Consider the following 15,246-nt stretch of genomic DNA (forward strand, 5'->3'; position numbering starts at 1 on the left):
ATTTTTACCTTTTTATATACAGTTGAGCACATGGAACAGTGCATTAGAGGTAAATCGGTCAACTTTATACAAAAAAAAATCTGGTCATGGGAATAAATGTGTGTATACAGACAAACAGTACTCCTCTGTTGAAGAGTACTTTGTATGATAATGAAATAGGCCTGGACAAAAATGATGGTACCCTTAAATCACCTGACTGCAGCAAATATTAAGTTAGGATTAATTTAAGGGTACCAATATATTTGTGTGTGTGTGTGTGTGTGTGTGTGTGTGTGTGTGTGTGTGTGTGTGTGTGTGTGTGTCTTATTTGTACTGAAATTGTGCCCTTCTGTTCTTCTGTATGACAAAGCGCTCAATGACCTTTGTATTGAATGTTTCTAACTAGTTTTTTCTTCATGGAGAGCATGGCCAGGGCTTTCAGGCAATCCTCAGGTGTTCCTCAGGAAAGTTTTGATTCTCTTTAAAGTAGAGAAGCATCTTTCTGATTCTGCTGTTGGCATGGGTGTGGTGATGGGAATCTTTAGAAGACGTACAGTCTGGAATAGAGTCAGTGCACCACTTGCAGGTCTTGAACTCATCGTACTCATAGATGAGGGATAGCTCTGTTCTCAGCATGGCTTTGTTTAACATGGGGTAGGCCTCCATGGTGGTTTGCAGTGTTGCATCTGGGAACTGTGCAGTGTGTTGCACAAACAATTCTCCATGTTGCAGAGTGGCACTGATGTTGTGGTTGATAAATAAGAACCAGTCTTTGGCATGGCTCAGAATGGTATTGCATACCTATGACATGATACATAAATAATAATAAAAAAGGTAAGTACACATAGTAAACCTTACCATAGTAAATAATGTCATCAGTATTCTCTTACAAGATGAGATCAGTGTCTGCCTTCCTTAGTAGCTGCACACTTATTAGATATAGCATAATAAAAACAAATGTGTCACTCTTATTATTACACAGGAAATGAGGACGACAGACAGAGAAATATAGCATATAGTAATTTTACATATCAAAAAATTAAAAGGTAGGTAAGGTAAAAACACCTACTGGGTGTCTTGTAAACAGGACTGCTGCTGCACAGATGTGCTGTTCCTCTTTCAGAGAAGGAATGGAGTCCCTAATCAGAACACAGGTTAGCATCCACAATCACTCTTTCAAAAACTAACATACTGGAGACATTTATTACAATAATGAGAAATAATTATTCACCTGCATGCTGTTTTTGAACATCTGGATGACTCCTGTGATGTAGACAAAGTCGATGTTCCTCTTCTGCAGCTGATTAAATAGCATGTCCACATGTGGCAGGATCTTGTGAAACAAGGCCAGCAGAAAGCAAAAATCTTCTTGGTCCAGCATTCTCACAAAGCCCCCTGTCTCTCTGGCAGTGATTGGATCAAAGCCACCAGAGTCTCTGATCGATTGGAAACAATTGATGAGGTCATCCTTGTGTTCAAACGCTGTGTTAACAACACGGCTATGAATGTTCCATCTGGTTGCTGAAGTCTGTGAGCCAAAATTTGGTCAAGCACAGTGGTTCATTTGAATGACCCTAACCCTAACCAAATCGACTAGGCCCCTAAGCAAGGGTTGTCTCAGGATTCCGTCATCATGGCAGCGCAAAGCCAGCTCTAACGCCCCACGGAATTTAATACTATAATCAATTATCTTCGACAAAATATGACGGTTCCTGTCCACCTCTTCCTTGTGCTTTCTCACACCAAGCCTGTGACCCTCATCCCTCATGTTAGCTCTGCCTGGCATCTTTAGCTTGACCGTGTTCTCCATATGTGCCCTCGTACTCTCGTGTGGCTTTATCTTCTCAGATAAATGCTTCATATCCCTTACTCCTGAATCAGTCCATGCCATATCTGTCCAAGCCATTTTGAAGAGCAAACACGGGAAGCAATACAAATTATATACATGACTGCATCCAGCCATCCACGCCTTCCTGCTCTACCAATTACGAGAGAAACTTCTTGTATAAATTTTACCTTTCTCGCTGGTTTGTTGGCATATGTTGATATTTGGCTGATTTGGGCCTCGCTATTTTATCCATAGTTTTTCTGCCAATGTTCTCCTCTCAAATAGATTTTCAAGAAGCAACCGTATAGTTTCACTGCAGCGCTCCACGGCATCCATCTTTGTCGTTGACATCACTGTAATCACATCAACGTGGTTTCAACGTTCTTCTTCTTCTTTTTTTCTTGAAGACTAGACGCATCAAAGGCGCATTGCTGCCCCCCACAGGTCCCTTCCGTATTTCTCCACAGGCTCATTTGGCTTGGTCTGTGAGCGATATGTTCATCGCCCATTGAGCATCAGATTCAACAACAACGCTGAAATTCCTGAATTTCCTGTTATGTTGAATCTCTTGTCAGTGATTGGCTGCTCTGCCACACGGTTTGGGCGATTTCTCTATCGCCCAAGGAAGTCGTCAGCAGCCATGAGCAGGAAGTTGGAGGAAACCATTTCCCCCGAAAATTATAATTTATACTTTGCATGACTTGTCATTGCAAATTTAAACACACATGGTGCTCAAAATAATTGATTAGTGTATTTAAAAAATATTTATTTAAAAAAAGAAAAAGAAAAAATACTAGGGGTTGGGGGGTGTGTTCGAAATCACATACTAAAGTACTACTCATACTAAGTCTGACGTCAAAATGAGTATGTAGTGCATTCCAATTAGATAGTATGGAAAGTACATGGGAAATGGATGTATACCCGGATGTACACTATATTGGGACGTTTTTAAAGTTTGCACTGGGCACAATAGTCATACTTAACCACCCCATGATGCTTTGCGAGCAGAATGTAAAATCGTTCTGGGACGATTTCAGCTTCAAGCTAAAAGTCAAACATTCCCTTTTCAAAACAAAAGCATCGCTTCTTGTCCTCCATTCGTTTTTAATGCTTTTGTAAATAGGGCTCTTGTTTTGAAGTTCGTTCTTTAAAAAAATCTCCAAAATGTCGTTATGAAATGTGTTTGCAAATTTTATGGATAAAATAAGAACATGTTGATATTCTACTTTCTGAACACTTTCTCACTTAAAATGCTTCAGAACTTTCAAAGGGGAGAATCAATAGAGATATTTAGCCTCAGTGTGCTTCATGTTGTTGTCGTTGTAGGTCCGAAATGCATTTTGGGAAACTTTGAAGTATACTTCAGTGGGAACGGTCACCATCCTAATCATCCCAACCATACTAATATTATATAGTTGACAGTATGTACTCATTGAGTTTGTAGTGTATAGTGTGACATTTGAAACACAGCCCCAGTCTTGTCACTGTGTGAGAGTTGGCTCCTGTGTTTGGTCTCTCTGGGTTTGTCAGACCATTGTGAATCCCACTCTGGATCCTGGCTGTCTGTATCTAACCCCTTAATTAGTCCACAGTTTATAAACAGGGTATGATTTTTTTCTTTTTGATGATTTTTATCAGTCATTTGTTATTACTTTGGTCGTTGGGTTTGATTTAGACTTAATTCAAACTGAACTTTGTGAAACAATGTCTTTTTTCTTGGCTTTTGCACATTGGGTCCTCTTTACTCCTCAATCCCAAGCCTTCATCATATATAGTTGGTTTTGTGGTTATTCAACTATCTTTCAATGTTAAGCTTGTTTTCTTCACACTTCTATTTTTCATCCCAAAAACCTGTTATATATGAATATGTGATTTAACAGCAACTCCAATCTGCCTCTCATTTCAATGACCATCTGCTGCACTTAATTCTTAACAATTCTGGTAATAATGTGTACCAGCTTAACCTGGACATCATTCACAGATTTTATACTTTTATACTGCTGCTACTGCTGTTGTTGTGGATTTGAGGCTTTATTTCACATGCACAGATTTTGCGCCTCCACTTAGGTCTGTGAGAGAGAGCACATGGCAGGGTAGATAATATCATCTCTATGGTGACAACAGGAAGCTGGCTGTCCCAGGGGGTCTGGGAGAAAGTCACACAGATACTAAAACACACACACACACACACACACACACACAGGAATCTTGTATTTAAGTCCTAACAGGAAACCGTGGAACATTGGAGATGCATTAGAGTGATTGCACAAATGAAGAGACACACAAACATCCAGCAGTAAATAAGAACATTGCGTGATATTGAAAGGGAAAACAGCAAAGTTACTCCATTTATATACACAAATTAACCATTATTACTGTAACTATGATGCTGTGTTGTTGTTTTTGAGGAGTAACTAACTTCTGTGTACAGTATCATGTTCTCACTGAACATGCATAGATGAACTGAAGGTCCTTAGATTCAACAATGGCCTGTGTGTGGGTGTGTGAAACTGTGTGAAAGTGTGTACTTTCTCTAGTCTTGCACAAGTTGAACCTCCTTCTACCCTAATAAAGCTGAGAAAGGCTTTTTGCCCCTAGCAACCAATAAACCATTAAGTGGGAATAAAATATAAAATGATGGTTTTAAATCATCTCTAGTTTACCAAAGAATTATTAGAATTTCAGCTTTTGGTAAAAACTGCCCATGACAGGGAGTTTGAAACAAAGTAAGGGTGAAGCGTAACTTCTTCTGGCTAACTACGTTGCTTTGATCCTGACTGAAACATGTCTCTGGCTAATGACCACACATTAGTAGCACAGTACATAATCATTGCAGAGGTCAGACAGAGGATGAGAGGCGGTGGTTTGATAGTATCAGTAGAAAAAACCTCACAAACAGTAACACAGACAGATTTGTATCACCTTGTTGTTGGTGTTGACTGGAATTGTTGTTTCAATCTGTGCATAAAAAAAATGTTCAATGAATAACAGAAACACTGACACATCTGCATCCATGCACTGTGTGTGTGTGTGTGTGTGTGTGTGTGTGTGTGTGTGTGTGTGTGTGTGTTGTGTGTGTGTGTGTGTTGTGTGTGTGTGTGTGTGTGTGTGTGTGTGGTGTGTGTGTGTGTGTGTGTTTATTACCTGCACTCACAGCGGCTGTGTTCGATGAAGGGCAGCTCCATGAGTTCATGTTTCATGAAGGACGTTCTCATCAGCTGCACCAACACAAAAAAAAGAAAGGACACCTATTCAACATTTATCATTGCGTGTCTGTGTGTATATGTGTGCGTGTGTGTACCTCCATAGTGAGTGTGTGTGTATGGGATGGTACACACTCAAGGGCCTCGTCAGCACAACAGCCTCCACATCGTCTGACCGACACACAGGACGGGACAAAAAGATGGTGCGTTTCCCCCGGCAGCTCCCGCCAAACCTCCACCAACATGTCCCGAGGCTCACAGCCGCTCCGCGAGTAAACCTCCAACCATCGACGCACTGCTAGTGAGATGAAAATAAATCAATGGATAATATTTTTTACTTCTGTGTCTTTAGATCTGCAAAATTAGATTTTCAAAAGTAAAAGGTGGTGCTTACCCTCTCGACCTTCTCTGGATTTTGGGGGATCTGCTGGTCGCCAATGAGCGAGCTGAAAAGGAAAAAAAATCAAACTTCAGGGAAAAAAAACTTGAGGCGGCCTGTACTACGAAGCTGGGTTTACATATCAGTGATATGTCTCCGTTAGCTGGGTTGACTTACCCAGACGTTCGCAATCTCAAACCATCTACACTATGAAGCCGGTTATCAACACGTTAACTTGTTAACTTAACCCATGGTTTTTCCATCTGGATCAGTGCGCGCTCATATAAAAAGGGGTTGTGTTTGCTAGGGTGGTTCTCGAAATAAAATTTCACCAAATTTTGCCAGATTGCTTTTTGCCTTGTTCCAATTGATGTTGTAAGCATCTGTACCAAAAAAGTCAATTGCTGCACATTTAGGGGAGGCACGCTTTTTTCACAATGTAGACATTTTTTCTGTTTTCAGGAATAGTATTTGAACAGTTCTAATGTTCCTACTCATTTAGTATAAATACAGGGAGAAACTTTTCATGACCATACTTACCTTTATATCGTTCAAATTTTGGATATTTGTGAAAGTTGTGCATCCTTTGGTTAAACAAAAAAATACAGAAAAAAAAGTGTGTCACCCTTTACTGACGTTATATTGGCAAATATTTTGGTACAAAATGTCAATAGGAATAAGGAAAAATGCGATCTAGCAAAATTTTGAAAACTTTTACTTCGAGCATCATATTGTGAATCACCGCAGCATCTGACAAATCGCAATCATGGAGAAACCCTGCAGAGAAAATATGAAAGATTAAAATCCATAATTATGGCCAAAAGCAAAACTGTTGCCACAGGAAATGAAAGGAGAGAACGCTGGGCCTAAAAAATTGCTGACTGTCAATGCGTAAATTAGTGGGATTACTCAACATTAAATCTTTGGCCAACAAACGGACAGCATTCTGATCAGTCCGTTTTACTTTATTACAGATGTTTGGGGCAGAGCTTCCTCAGTGCCCTTTCTTCCACAGTCCATCTGATGTAAATCTATACCTTTCATATTGGATAAATGTTCAAATTCAAATACTTGGTCATCTCTAATCCAGAATTTAGCCTGCTCCGGAGCAGGTTAGCCATTTAGCATCAGTTTAGTTACCATGGTGATTTGCCCACGTAAGAAATGGACCAGTGTTGTAGTACAGAAAAAACTAGGGTTAAGCCTGAAGTTACCTCAATAAGAGAAATTCTAGCTTCATGGTAGAGGGGGCTAATTTAATAATATGGGGCAAAACCGTTTTATTATCTGTACGACACGTTTTGCAGAGAACAAACATGATTTGGGTGTTCATAATTACCAAAGAATACATTCAGAAAAGGTGACGTTAACCATGTGTTTTGGTAAAAGCTTAGGCTTGAAACCTCTCTGAATGCTGAACGTTTGGATGAGTTGGGGTCACAGATCAGATGTCTTTGTGTGATCATGGGTCAAAGGGTAAAAAGAGGCTGGATTCAAATCACAACCAGAAAGTCAGCAGGCTAAATCACAATGTGCCTTGCACGTGAGAGACACAATCTAGGGATTTGCTTTAGGATCAGTGGGAAATACAAAACAAATAGCAATAGACAATTTTTTGGTTTGTGCAACCAATCTCTAAAAGTGGGAATGGAATGTTCAGAAACTCATATGAGGTTGTATTTGTGTTTAGATTGAGGTAGTCGTCCCACACCCAGATTTTAATGTTATGCAGAGATTCATTTATTACATTTGCTTAGCTGGAAAATATTATTGGTTTCAAAAGAATGTACGAGGTGGACAGTAGATGCTGTTGTGTTGCACTATGTCCCTACAGAATCTTGTGCCCAAAAGTATTTAATATGTGGCTAATTTTCTCAAATATTGCAATAAGATTTGTTGATTTGAATACTTTAATTACTGCAGAAAATTTAAAAATATTAGAAAACATGTTATTTATAGCATAACATTTTGCACTCAAAAGCCCTATTTTGTCTTTTTCCTACTCCTTTAGAAACTTTTACAATTTCCAACAAATATACACAGTAAATGATACATTTTAAGAAAAACATTTGATTGTAGCAACATAAGACATCATGTCTGTCATAAGGTTAACCCAGAGCAACCGACTGACTTGTAAGCATTGAACATTCTGCACGAAGACCTAAAGCAAAACACCTGAGATATTATTGTGGCCAATGGAATAGCAAGTCCAACAAAGTATAAAAGAAACTGTATAAAAGAAAACAGTCCAAAGTCAATGCTTAACAACATTGACTTTGGGATTTTCTGTATTCTTAATCACTATATTTATTAAATCTGCTAAACAGAAAAAGAAATAATTCCCATTAAACACTGTTCAAAATTATAGAGCTTTGAAGTGCTGTCCATGTGAAGAAAAGAAAAGAAACAGGCAGTACAGTACATTTCCTGCACGGTGAGTGTTGTGATCATACTTTGCCTCCATGTGGGTGAGAACTGTTGGATTATTGAACATAATATGCAACCACTACCTTTGCCCTGAGGCCTCTTGCCTGATTATGGCATTTCAAACACTTTCAGTTGCTCAAACTTGGTTACTTTTAAAATGTTTCTTTCATACTGAAATCACAGATGGCTTTCAGGGTTTTTGTTGTCATAAAGTCTAATTCAAATGTTGTATAATTCCTTTAGGTTTACACAGGTGGTGTGTGTATGTGGGGTGTGTGTGTGTGTGTGGACAAAGTCTATGCTACTGTGTGAGAGAGGCCTTGGTCCACACACGCGTATGCACACACGTGTACACACACAGTGGCAGCGTAAAGTATTCTTCCCATCTGAACAGGCCTTGTTGGTTTACCTTCAGTCTAACCTCCCAGAGGAACACTGGTTCAGATTCACATTATCATCAGAACATACACAAACCATCAGTGTGAGGAAGCATCATCTCCACATGATCTCTCCACACTGTGCTACATCGTGGCAGGAAGCAGAGGACGATATCCAATGAAAAACAAGAGACTTCAAGTTTGTGTGCTTCCTGCTGCTGTGTTATACCATGTGGTGTCTAGAATGATGAATCAGTAGGACATACAAAGTGCAGCAGCGCTGAGGCCAGGCTGAGTCTCACACCGCTTCAGACAACCACCTGACCCTGATACATGTCTCCAGACATAAATAAAAAAAGGAGCACGCGCAGGTTTCTCCTAAAGCTACCGTCAAAGAGGAGCCCACATCATGTGACACATCTGTCATATAAATGACTTTAGCATTGTGCATCAATTACATTATGCTTCTTAAACTTAGTAATGCAACATTTTAATACTGCACTGGTAATATGCTGTGTCCCAATCCGATATTGATATCGGATATCGGTCCGATATTAGCCTGAAAACAAATATCGGATTCAAATTTCTGGATTTTTTTTTTTTTTCCAATTCATTTTTTGTTTATCTTATTCAATTGTAGAATACTGTAGATATTATGTTGAAGGTTAAATTTTATGAAACCAATTGGTTAATAATAAATGGGTCCGATTTTCTCATACCTACTGTTGCTGACTATTGTTCTCTGTTTGAGTGACATCACTTAATCAAGTCTTTTCTAAAATTCCACACTAAAAAATAAGTCATTCATTTTTTTATTTTTAAAGAAAAGAGAGAGAGAGAGAGAGAGAGAGAGAGAAAGTATGTATGATTAATGCTGATCTGGATCAATATCTGTATTGGCCAATATGCAAGGCTGCAATATCGGTATCATATCGGAAATGAAAAAGTTGTATCGGGACATCCCTACTGGTAATTGTTCTTGATGATGTAACACATGGATAAAACAAGCTTCTAGGGCTGGGCGATATATCGAGATTCAAGATATATCATGCTTTCTATGTTGGCAATTTCGAAAATCACAATATCACCTCTATCAATACATATACATTTCATAGCTCATTTTGTTTTAAAATACTTGTTTTGCGAGTAGCTGTTAAAAAGCACAGTTAGATGATTTCTGAGTGCGTCCTAAAAAAGCCAAAACTAGCACATATTGTGCAGCTGTTTGTTAATTAATGTGCCTGTATTTTGTCTTTCTGGTCAGACTTTATTTAAAAAAAATTATCAAGATTTATATCGTATATCGACATTTTGAGAAAAAATATTGAGATGATGAGTTTTGGTTCATATCGTCCAGCCCTACAGCATTTCTTTAAATGATTGTTGTGGTTTTTTTGGAGTTTTTTTTACAAAAAAACTTGTTGCCAAGCAAGAATTATACAATAATTTAATATTAGTGATTTTTCAATATATCAGGCTTTCCTTAGGTTTTGTGTCTTTTTTATGACAAACTTTAATATGTTTGTTTCTCATTTTTGATCCTCTGCATGTTTTTTCATTTATTAATCAATCCAAACATTAAAGGCTCTTCTTGCTCTCTCATTGGGTTTGTTTAAGAGTATGCTTGTAGTTTATCAAATCATTTGGTTGTCACGACCTTCTCACAGTTATACTTTCTGTGCTTAAGAAACACAATGTTTCCAACTTTTGGCTAAAGCATTACAAACTTCATTTTCAACCTACAATGATTGAAAGTTGTCCAAGACATGTTAAAATATTATTTATTTTTAGGAGATCCAAACCCAAGCTGTAGCTGTGAGTAGACTGAAACACTCTGTCCAAATACATGACTATGCATGTGATGAGGGTCACTATTAATGCCAGGTGCACACGTTTATATGTGTATACACTTATTACATTACTACATGGACACAGATACGACTGGTGTGGTTTTAATTAGGACTTTTAGTAGAATTTCTTAGACACATTTACAAATCAATCATTAAATCCATCAAGGCATTTCTGCACATATTCAGTATTTTTTTTTTAAGAGGTGAAGTTATTCATAATATTTGCTTTATCAATTGTTTACTAAATTCCCTAAATAATCTGCTCTACATGTAAAGCAGTGATAACATGTAGTTATGTTTGAAATACTGTGGTTGTTGTAAATGCCCTTAATGATAAAAGCTCCACTTAATTTCAAGACCTGTTGGTGCCCTATTCTCCCAGTTAAATCATTCACACCCCCACTCTGCTGGTTTACTGGACGTTCCTAGTCTATCTAAAAGTGGAACGTTCAGCTATCAGGCTCCTCGCTTATGGAACCAGCTTCCCGTCTCAGTGTGGGAGGCTGGTATATTTCTCCACCTTTAAGGCTAAACCTAAAACATCCTCATTTGAAAAAGTGTATAATTAGGATTACTTATCTAATTCCTACCTCCTACTGCCTCCATCTTCTCCCAATTGTGTGGTTCTTAGGTGGGGGTTAGATGTGAGACCATGTCTAGCCCGGTGGTGTTGGTGTCTGATGCAGTTTTATCGTCCATTTCTTTATCCCTGCACTGACTCCCTAACCATGGCCCTAACCCTTAAAGCTGCAGTATGTACAATCCTCTCTCCGCTCCGTTTCAAAACCGAAACGTAGCCTCCTTACGCTCTTAGCAACTTTTTTCTCAATAGAGACGAATGACAAATGTATGGACTTTATCTTGTGTTATTGGAAAAGTTTTCTGATGTTATAGAGACTCTGACATAAATGCACGTATCACTCTGTAGTTACTGTCCCAAGCAGTGGCTGCTGTTGTCAGCTCGTCCCCGCCAGAGAGCTCACATAGGTGGCTGTGATCCCAGCTGCCTGCCGCTCAGGGTAGACTAACAACCATCACTCCACCTCCAGACTGTAAAATAAATTCACTTTGGATAAGCTTCTCTAAGGTTTACACACTATTTATCCCTTCTGTTATCACTCTCGCGGACCCTGCGCAATCAAAAGGATCCGCGAAGACGCAAAGCGGTTCTTTCCAAAACCTCCAAAGTATGTCTGTGCCTTTATTCTGTTGCTTCTCCACATCAGTCTGCCTTTCTCCACTTGATTGGCCGTATAAATGTTGTGCCTATCGCTGCAATGGAGACTTCTGCTGTAACGTCCGCCATTGCACTGGGTACATGATCGCGCCTGACTACAGTCAGGCAGCCAATAAAAACGCCCAAAACAGCCCCTGGAACACACATTTTTGTCACGCTCCTGTATTTCTAAAGCTCATTTACAGGCCTAGGAGAAGGAGAATAAATTCCCTGTCCCCACAGAACACTTAAGATTATAATATGCTTAAAGATGATTATGAATTTTTGACCAAATGATGGCAAAAAATATGTACACACTGCAGCATTAAGTCAGGTGTGTCAAACTAATTTTAAATTTTAAAAATACAAAGTAGTTTGATTTGAAGGTGGGCCACAGATTTAGGTTTTAAGTTTGCACTTTGAAGTATACAATAATGATACATTAAGGCGACAACATACAAGCAATAAATGAACAGGATCTGCTGGATTCTCGCTTAAATTTCATTGATTTTGTGACCAATTTCTTTATCTAATTTGGCAAAAGTATGTGAAATAATTTGAGGAAATTGAGTTCTTTGAACAATGTTCAGATTTAAAAATGACTGCAGTCATGTGATAAAAGAATTGTTGCTGCTTTTCATTGAATTTGTGTATTTAGAAGGGCTGAGATATCTAAAACTGAATAATTTGGTAATTTACACAATAATGAATGTTTTTTTCTGTCTTTTTTTTACTTTGTGCTGGCGGGCCGAATTGAATGGTCTAAAGCGGTGGTTCTCAAAGCGGTGTACTGACTGCGGCACACTGGTGTGCCGTGAGGCAAGTCTGGTGTGCCGTGGGATTTTGTGACAACCGTACATTTATTGCAATATACAACTACAGAAAAACAACAGTTTTATGCACTCATTCCATAATACAGAGCAAACTCTCTACCTAATTTTTTTTTTAAATATTTCATTAATACAAATTTAATATAGTTAATATAGTTGTCTTTGTCACGTTATTTGGCATTAGTCAAATAATTATGCACATTTACGGATATTGTACATGATATGAGTGATAACGTGTTATAACGGCTATTTTACCAATAGTTGTGCCCTCAAATTTTTACTTGTCCTTTGGTGTACCTTGGGCACAAAAATGTTTGCGAACCACTGACGAAAGGGCCGGATTTGTGCCCCCTGGCCTGAGTTTGACACATGCCTTATGTGGATTCTCCACCATGCCTTTGGCACTGTTGACTGCCTATTCGTGTATTAATCCACCACATTTTCAGCATCTGGCAGACAGACCAGAATAGTCTGTGCTTACGTTTTGCTCATCTCGCTTTTATTTCAGGTATCCTGGAGGTAACGCTGAGGTTCCTGGTCTAAGGTTGCAGTTTTCAACCAGCTTGTGATACTTATGTTCTTTCTCTCTGTCCTGTTCTGTTCGTTTTTCATCCATTACCACTCCATCAGATAGATACCACCTCTGAGTCTGGTTCTGCTGGAGGTTTCTTCCTGTTAAAATGAGTTTTTCCTCTCCATCGCTGATGCGTGTTCATGGTGGAAATGTTGGTTTTGTCATTAAAAATTACAAACTTCATATGTTGTGTAATTCAGTGCCATGAGATGATCTTGTTGTAATATGACGGTATATCAATTATGATTTGAATAAAAACTGTCATTGCACCTAGGGATTCATATAGACAAGTTACTAAATACCTTCATATTGTTATGAATGAATGCTATTATACTATACTTGTGAGAATGCTGCCCCGTTACTGAGGTGAGGCCCTTGTTGCTAAGGCACCATGACTCAAAACCATCTCTCTTATCTATCATGTCATCTGTGTCCTGTATTATGCTACACTGACTCATATTTATTTGTCTTCAATGATGATGTGGTATGAGGCTATTTCAATGCAAAAACTTTGGCTTTGCTCCAACAGTGTTACAAAATTATGATTGTCAATATTGACATCTGTTCTGGGAGTAGACCGAACAATCCCTGTAAAATTGGATATATAGTTAAAGGTTATGCAACTAACTTAAGATAGAACTTAAAATTGTCATTGCCATTTTTTTTATTGTGATTTTGCTTGACATGACGCTATATTGACAGCAAGGCTCAGTTATTATCCGTCAAAAAATCTCAAAATTGGTCATTTTGTTGGTACAGTATTTATCATTTTTAGATTGTGAAAAATATATCACAGTCATTGCCTACAGTGGTTGATAGAAAAGGTGGTTTTTTTCCTCTTCTGTTACTCTGATCAAAAACAAATAAGCAATATTGTGCAGATGTTTAAATTCTTATGACGGTGCTTGGAATATTGATAATGAAATTTGAAAGCCTTGAGATTTTACACTTTCACAAATGAACAGAGCCGTTGCAGCCCTCCAAACTATTTCCACCTTTTTATTCTGAAGTCTTGTTTGTTTGTTTTTAATACTTAATCATGTCTCTTAAATTCTGATTGAATCATAAAAGAATCCTGGGAGAGGTATTAGTAAGATAATGAATGGCATTGTCGTAATGAAATATTGGAAGTGTTGGTAGAAGGGCTGATGGGTGATATGGACCCAAAACTCATATCTCAACATTTTTCTCAAAATAAGCGAGAGATACGATATAAATCTCAATAATTCTAATTTACTAGTTTTACCAGAAAGTTCTGGGTTAAATTTGCTGATGCAAATTCCAAACAGGCTCATTTATTAACAAGCAGCTGCAAAATATGTGCCACTTTTGGCTTTTTCTCCTATAAGGGACAGCACGTGTGAGTGAGTTCTGTTGTGTGGTTTGTTTAGGGGAAGGTCTGGGTTAGGACACACTCAGTGATTATCTAACTGTGCTTTTAATGCTTTTCTGAGAAGTAGCAAAATTAGCCACTCCTAAAACAAGTATTTTAATACAAAACAAGCTATAAAAAAAAACACATACAGTATTTCGATAAAGGTAATATTGTTATTTTCTATATCTCCAAAATAGAAAACTTGATATATCTTGAATCTGGATATATCGCCCAGCTCTAGTTGGTCGCTACCTTCTCCTTTACTATGAGGACCTGGTGTCATTGACCTGGAGGTTAATGTCCACAGAGCTCACAGAAGAACAGCCCATTTCATCAAAATGAAAATAAGCCTCACAATGAGGCTGAAGTGAACCCATAAGCTCCTGGCTGACCACTTGAGGACTAGTGCAGTCTCTTAGGGTCAAAGGCTGTGTCCATACATACATACCTTGGCGTGGGATGAGGGAATTGTGGTGAGCAGCAGGAATTGAAGCATTCCTAGAATAACTTGAACCATAATCCCCATTGTGCAGGAGTCCGTGGACCAGGCTGAATGTTAGAGGATCCTGAGAGGTAAAGGGAAGCAGGTTTATGGTCCTCGATCACACAGCTTTCACTCCCCAGTCTCTGCTCTGGGAAACGTCTCCCTGCAGGGTGGCATCCTCACAGGCAGCAGCAGGTGGACTTTAGTTTCATGCATCAGAACATGAATTACAGATAAACTTTACGAAGGTTCATTTGGTTATTTCCATTAACTACAAAGAGATGGAATATATCAAAACTCCAATCTGAGGACATGAATTAATAGTTAATGTGATCCTCTTGCGGTTAAGTCCAATGGAGGCACCAAGAAAGACCAATACTCCTCTTTTTCCTCCAAAATAGTTTGAAGTTTAAAGTGATGCCTTGCTTTTGGGCGCAAGTCAGTCCACTGGTCCTGGTCCTGTGATGCTGGTATGATGGGACCAGTAGATCCGTCAGATATACCACAGCAAACATGGTGCGATCACATACATCTGAACGGCTGGGGGACATTTAACACCATCCAGCAGGAGGACGGATGATCCTGACACGATGTGCGGCTCAGACCTCCTCTGTTATCGGCCACCAGTCCGTCCTCGGTCCGCTGTGTGAAAAACGTGACGCCTCCACACTTGCTCCTACCTGTCCTCTTAGAAATAAGCCGACAATAAAAAAAAAAAGCATGC

General features: G+C 38.8%; 1 protein-coding gene and 1 long non-coding RNA gene across 4 annotated transcripts; both read right to left on the reverse strand.

Moving 5' to 3' along the window:
• Positions 1–276: 276 nt before the first annotated feature.
• On the reverse strand, positions 277–3,047 carry LOC114471442 (uncharacterized). The gene is made up of 3 exons (XR_003674971.1): positions 1,211–3,047; positions 1,049–1,118; positions 277–780 (listed from the first exon to the last, which is right to left on the reverse strand). It is a non-coding gene; the product is annotated as an uncharacterized LOC114471442 (long non-coding RNA).
• Positions 3,048–3,657: 610 nt separating this feature from the next.
• LOC114471440 (snake venom vascular endothelial growth factor toxin HF-like) lies at positions 3,658–14,904 on the reverse strand. Of its 3 annotated transcripts, none has more exons than XM_028460250.1 (5): positions 14,487–14,904; positions 5,405–5,456; positions 5,109–5,305; positions 4,952–5,025; positions 3,658–4,765 (listed from the first exon to the last, which is right to left on the reverse strand). In XM_028460250.1, exons 1-5 carry the CDS (start codon positions 14,562–14,564, stop codon positions 4,726–4,728), a joined length of 441 nt encoding a protein of 146 aa, XP_028316051.1. In that variant the 5' UTR covers positions 14,565–14,904; the 3' UTR covers positions 3,658–4,725. The 3 variants fall into 3 exon arrangements, with proteins under 3 accessions (XP_028316051.1, XP_028316052.1, XP_028316050.1); XM_028460251.1 differs by having other exon boundaries at positions 4,962–5,025; positions 5,109–5,308; XM_028460249.1 differs by having other exon boundaries at positions 5,109–5,308.
• Positions 14,905–15,246: the final 342 nt, after the last annotated feature.

Source organism: Gouania willdenowi, chromosome 10 (genome assembly GCF_900634775.1).
Source record: "Gouania willdenowi chromosome 10, fGouWil2.1, whole genome shotgun sequence".
Lineage (NCBI taxonomy): Eukaryota > Metazoa > Chordata > Actinopteri > Blenniiformes > Gobiesocidae > Gouania > Gouania willdenowi.

Bases quoted from the DNA above. Each gene is read 5' to 3' on its own strand.
- LOC114471440 (XM_028460249.1), bottom strand. From the start codon at position 14,564: ATGGGGATTATGGTTCAAGTTATTCTAGGAATGCTTCAATTCCTGCTG. The intron at 5,457-14,486 runs GTATGTATGTAT...TTTCCTTTTCAG, and splicing joins TTCCCTCATCCCACGCCAAG to CTCGCTCATTGGCGACCAGC. The intron at 5,026-5,108 runs GTACACACACGC...GTGTTGGTGCAG, and splicing joins CACACACACTCACTATGGAG to CTGATGAGAACGTCCTTCAT.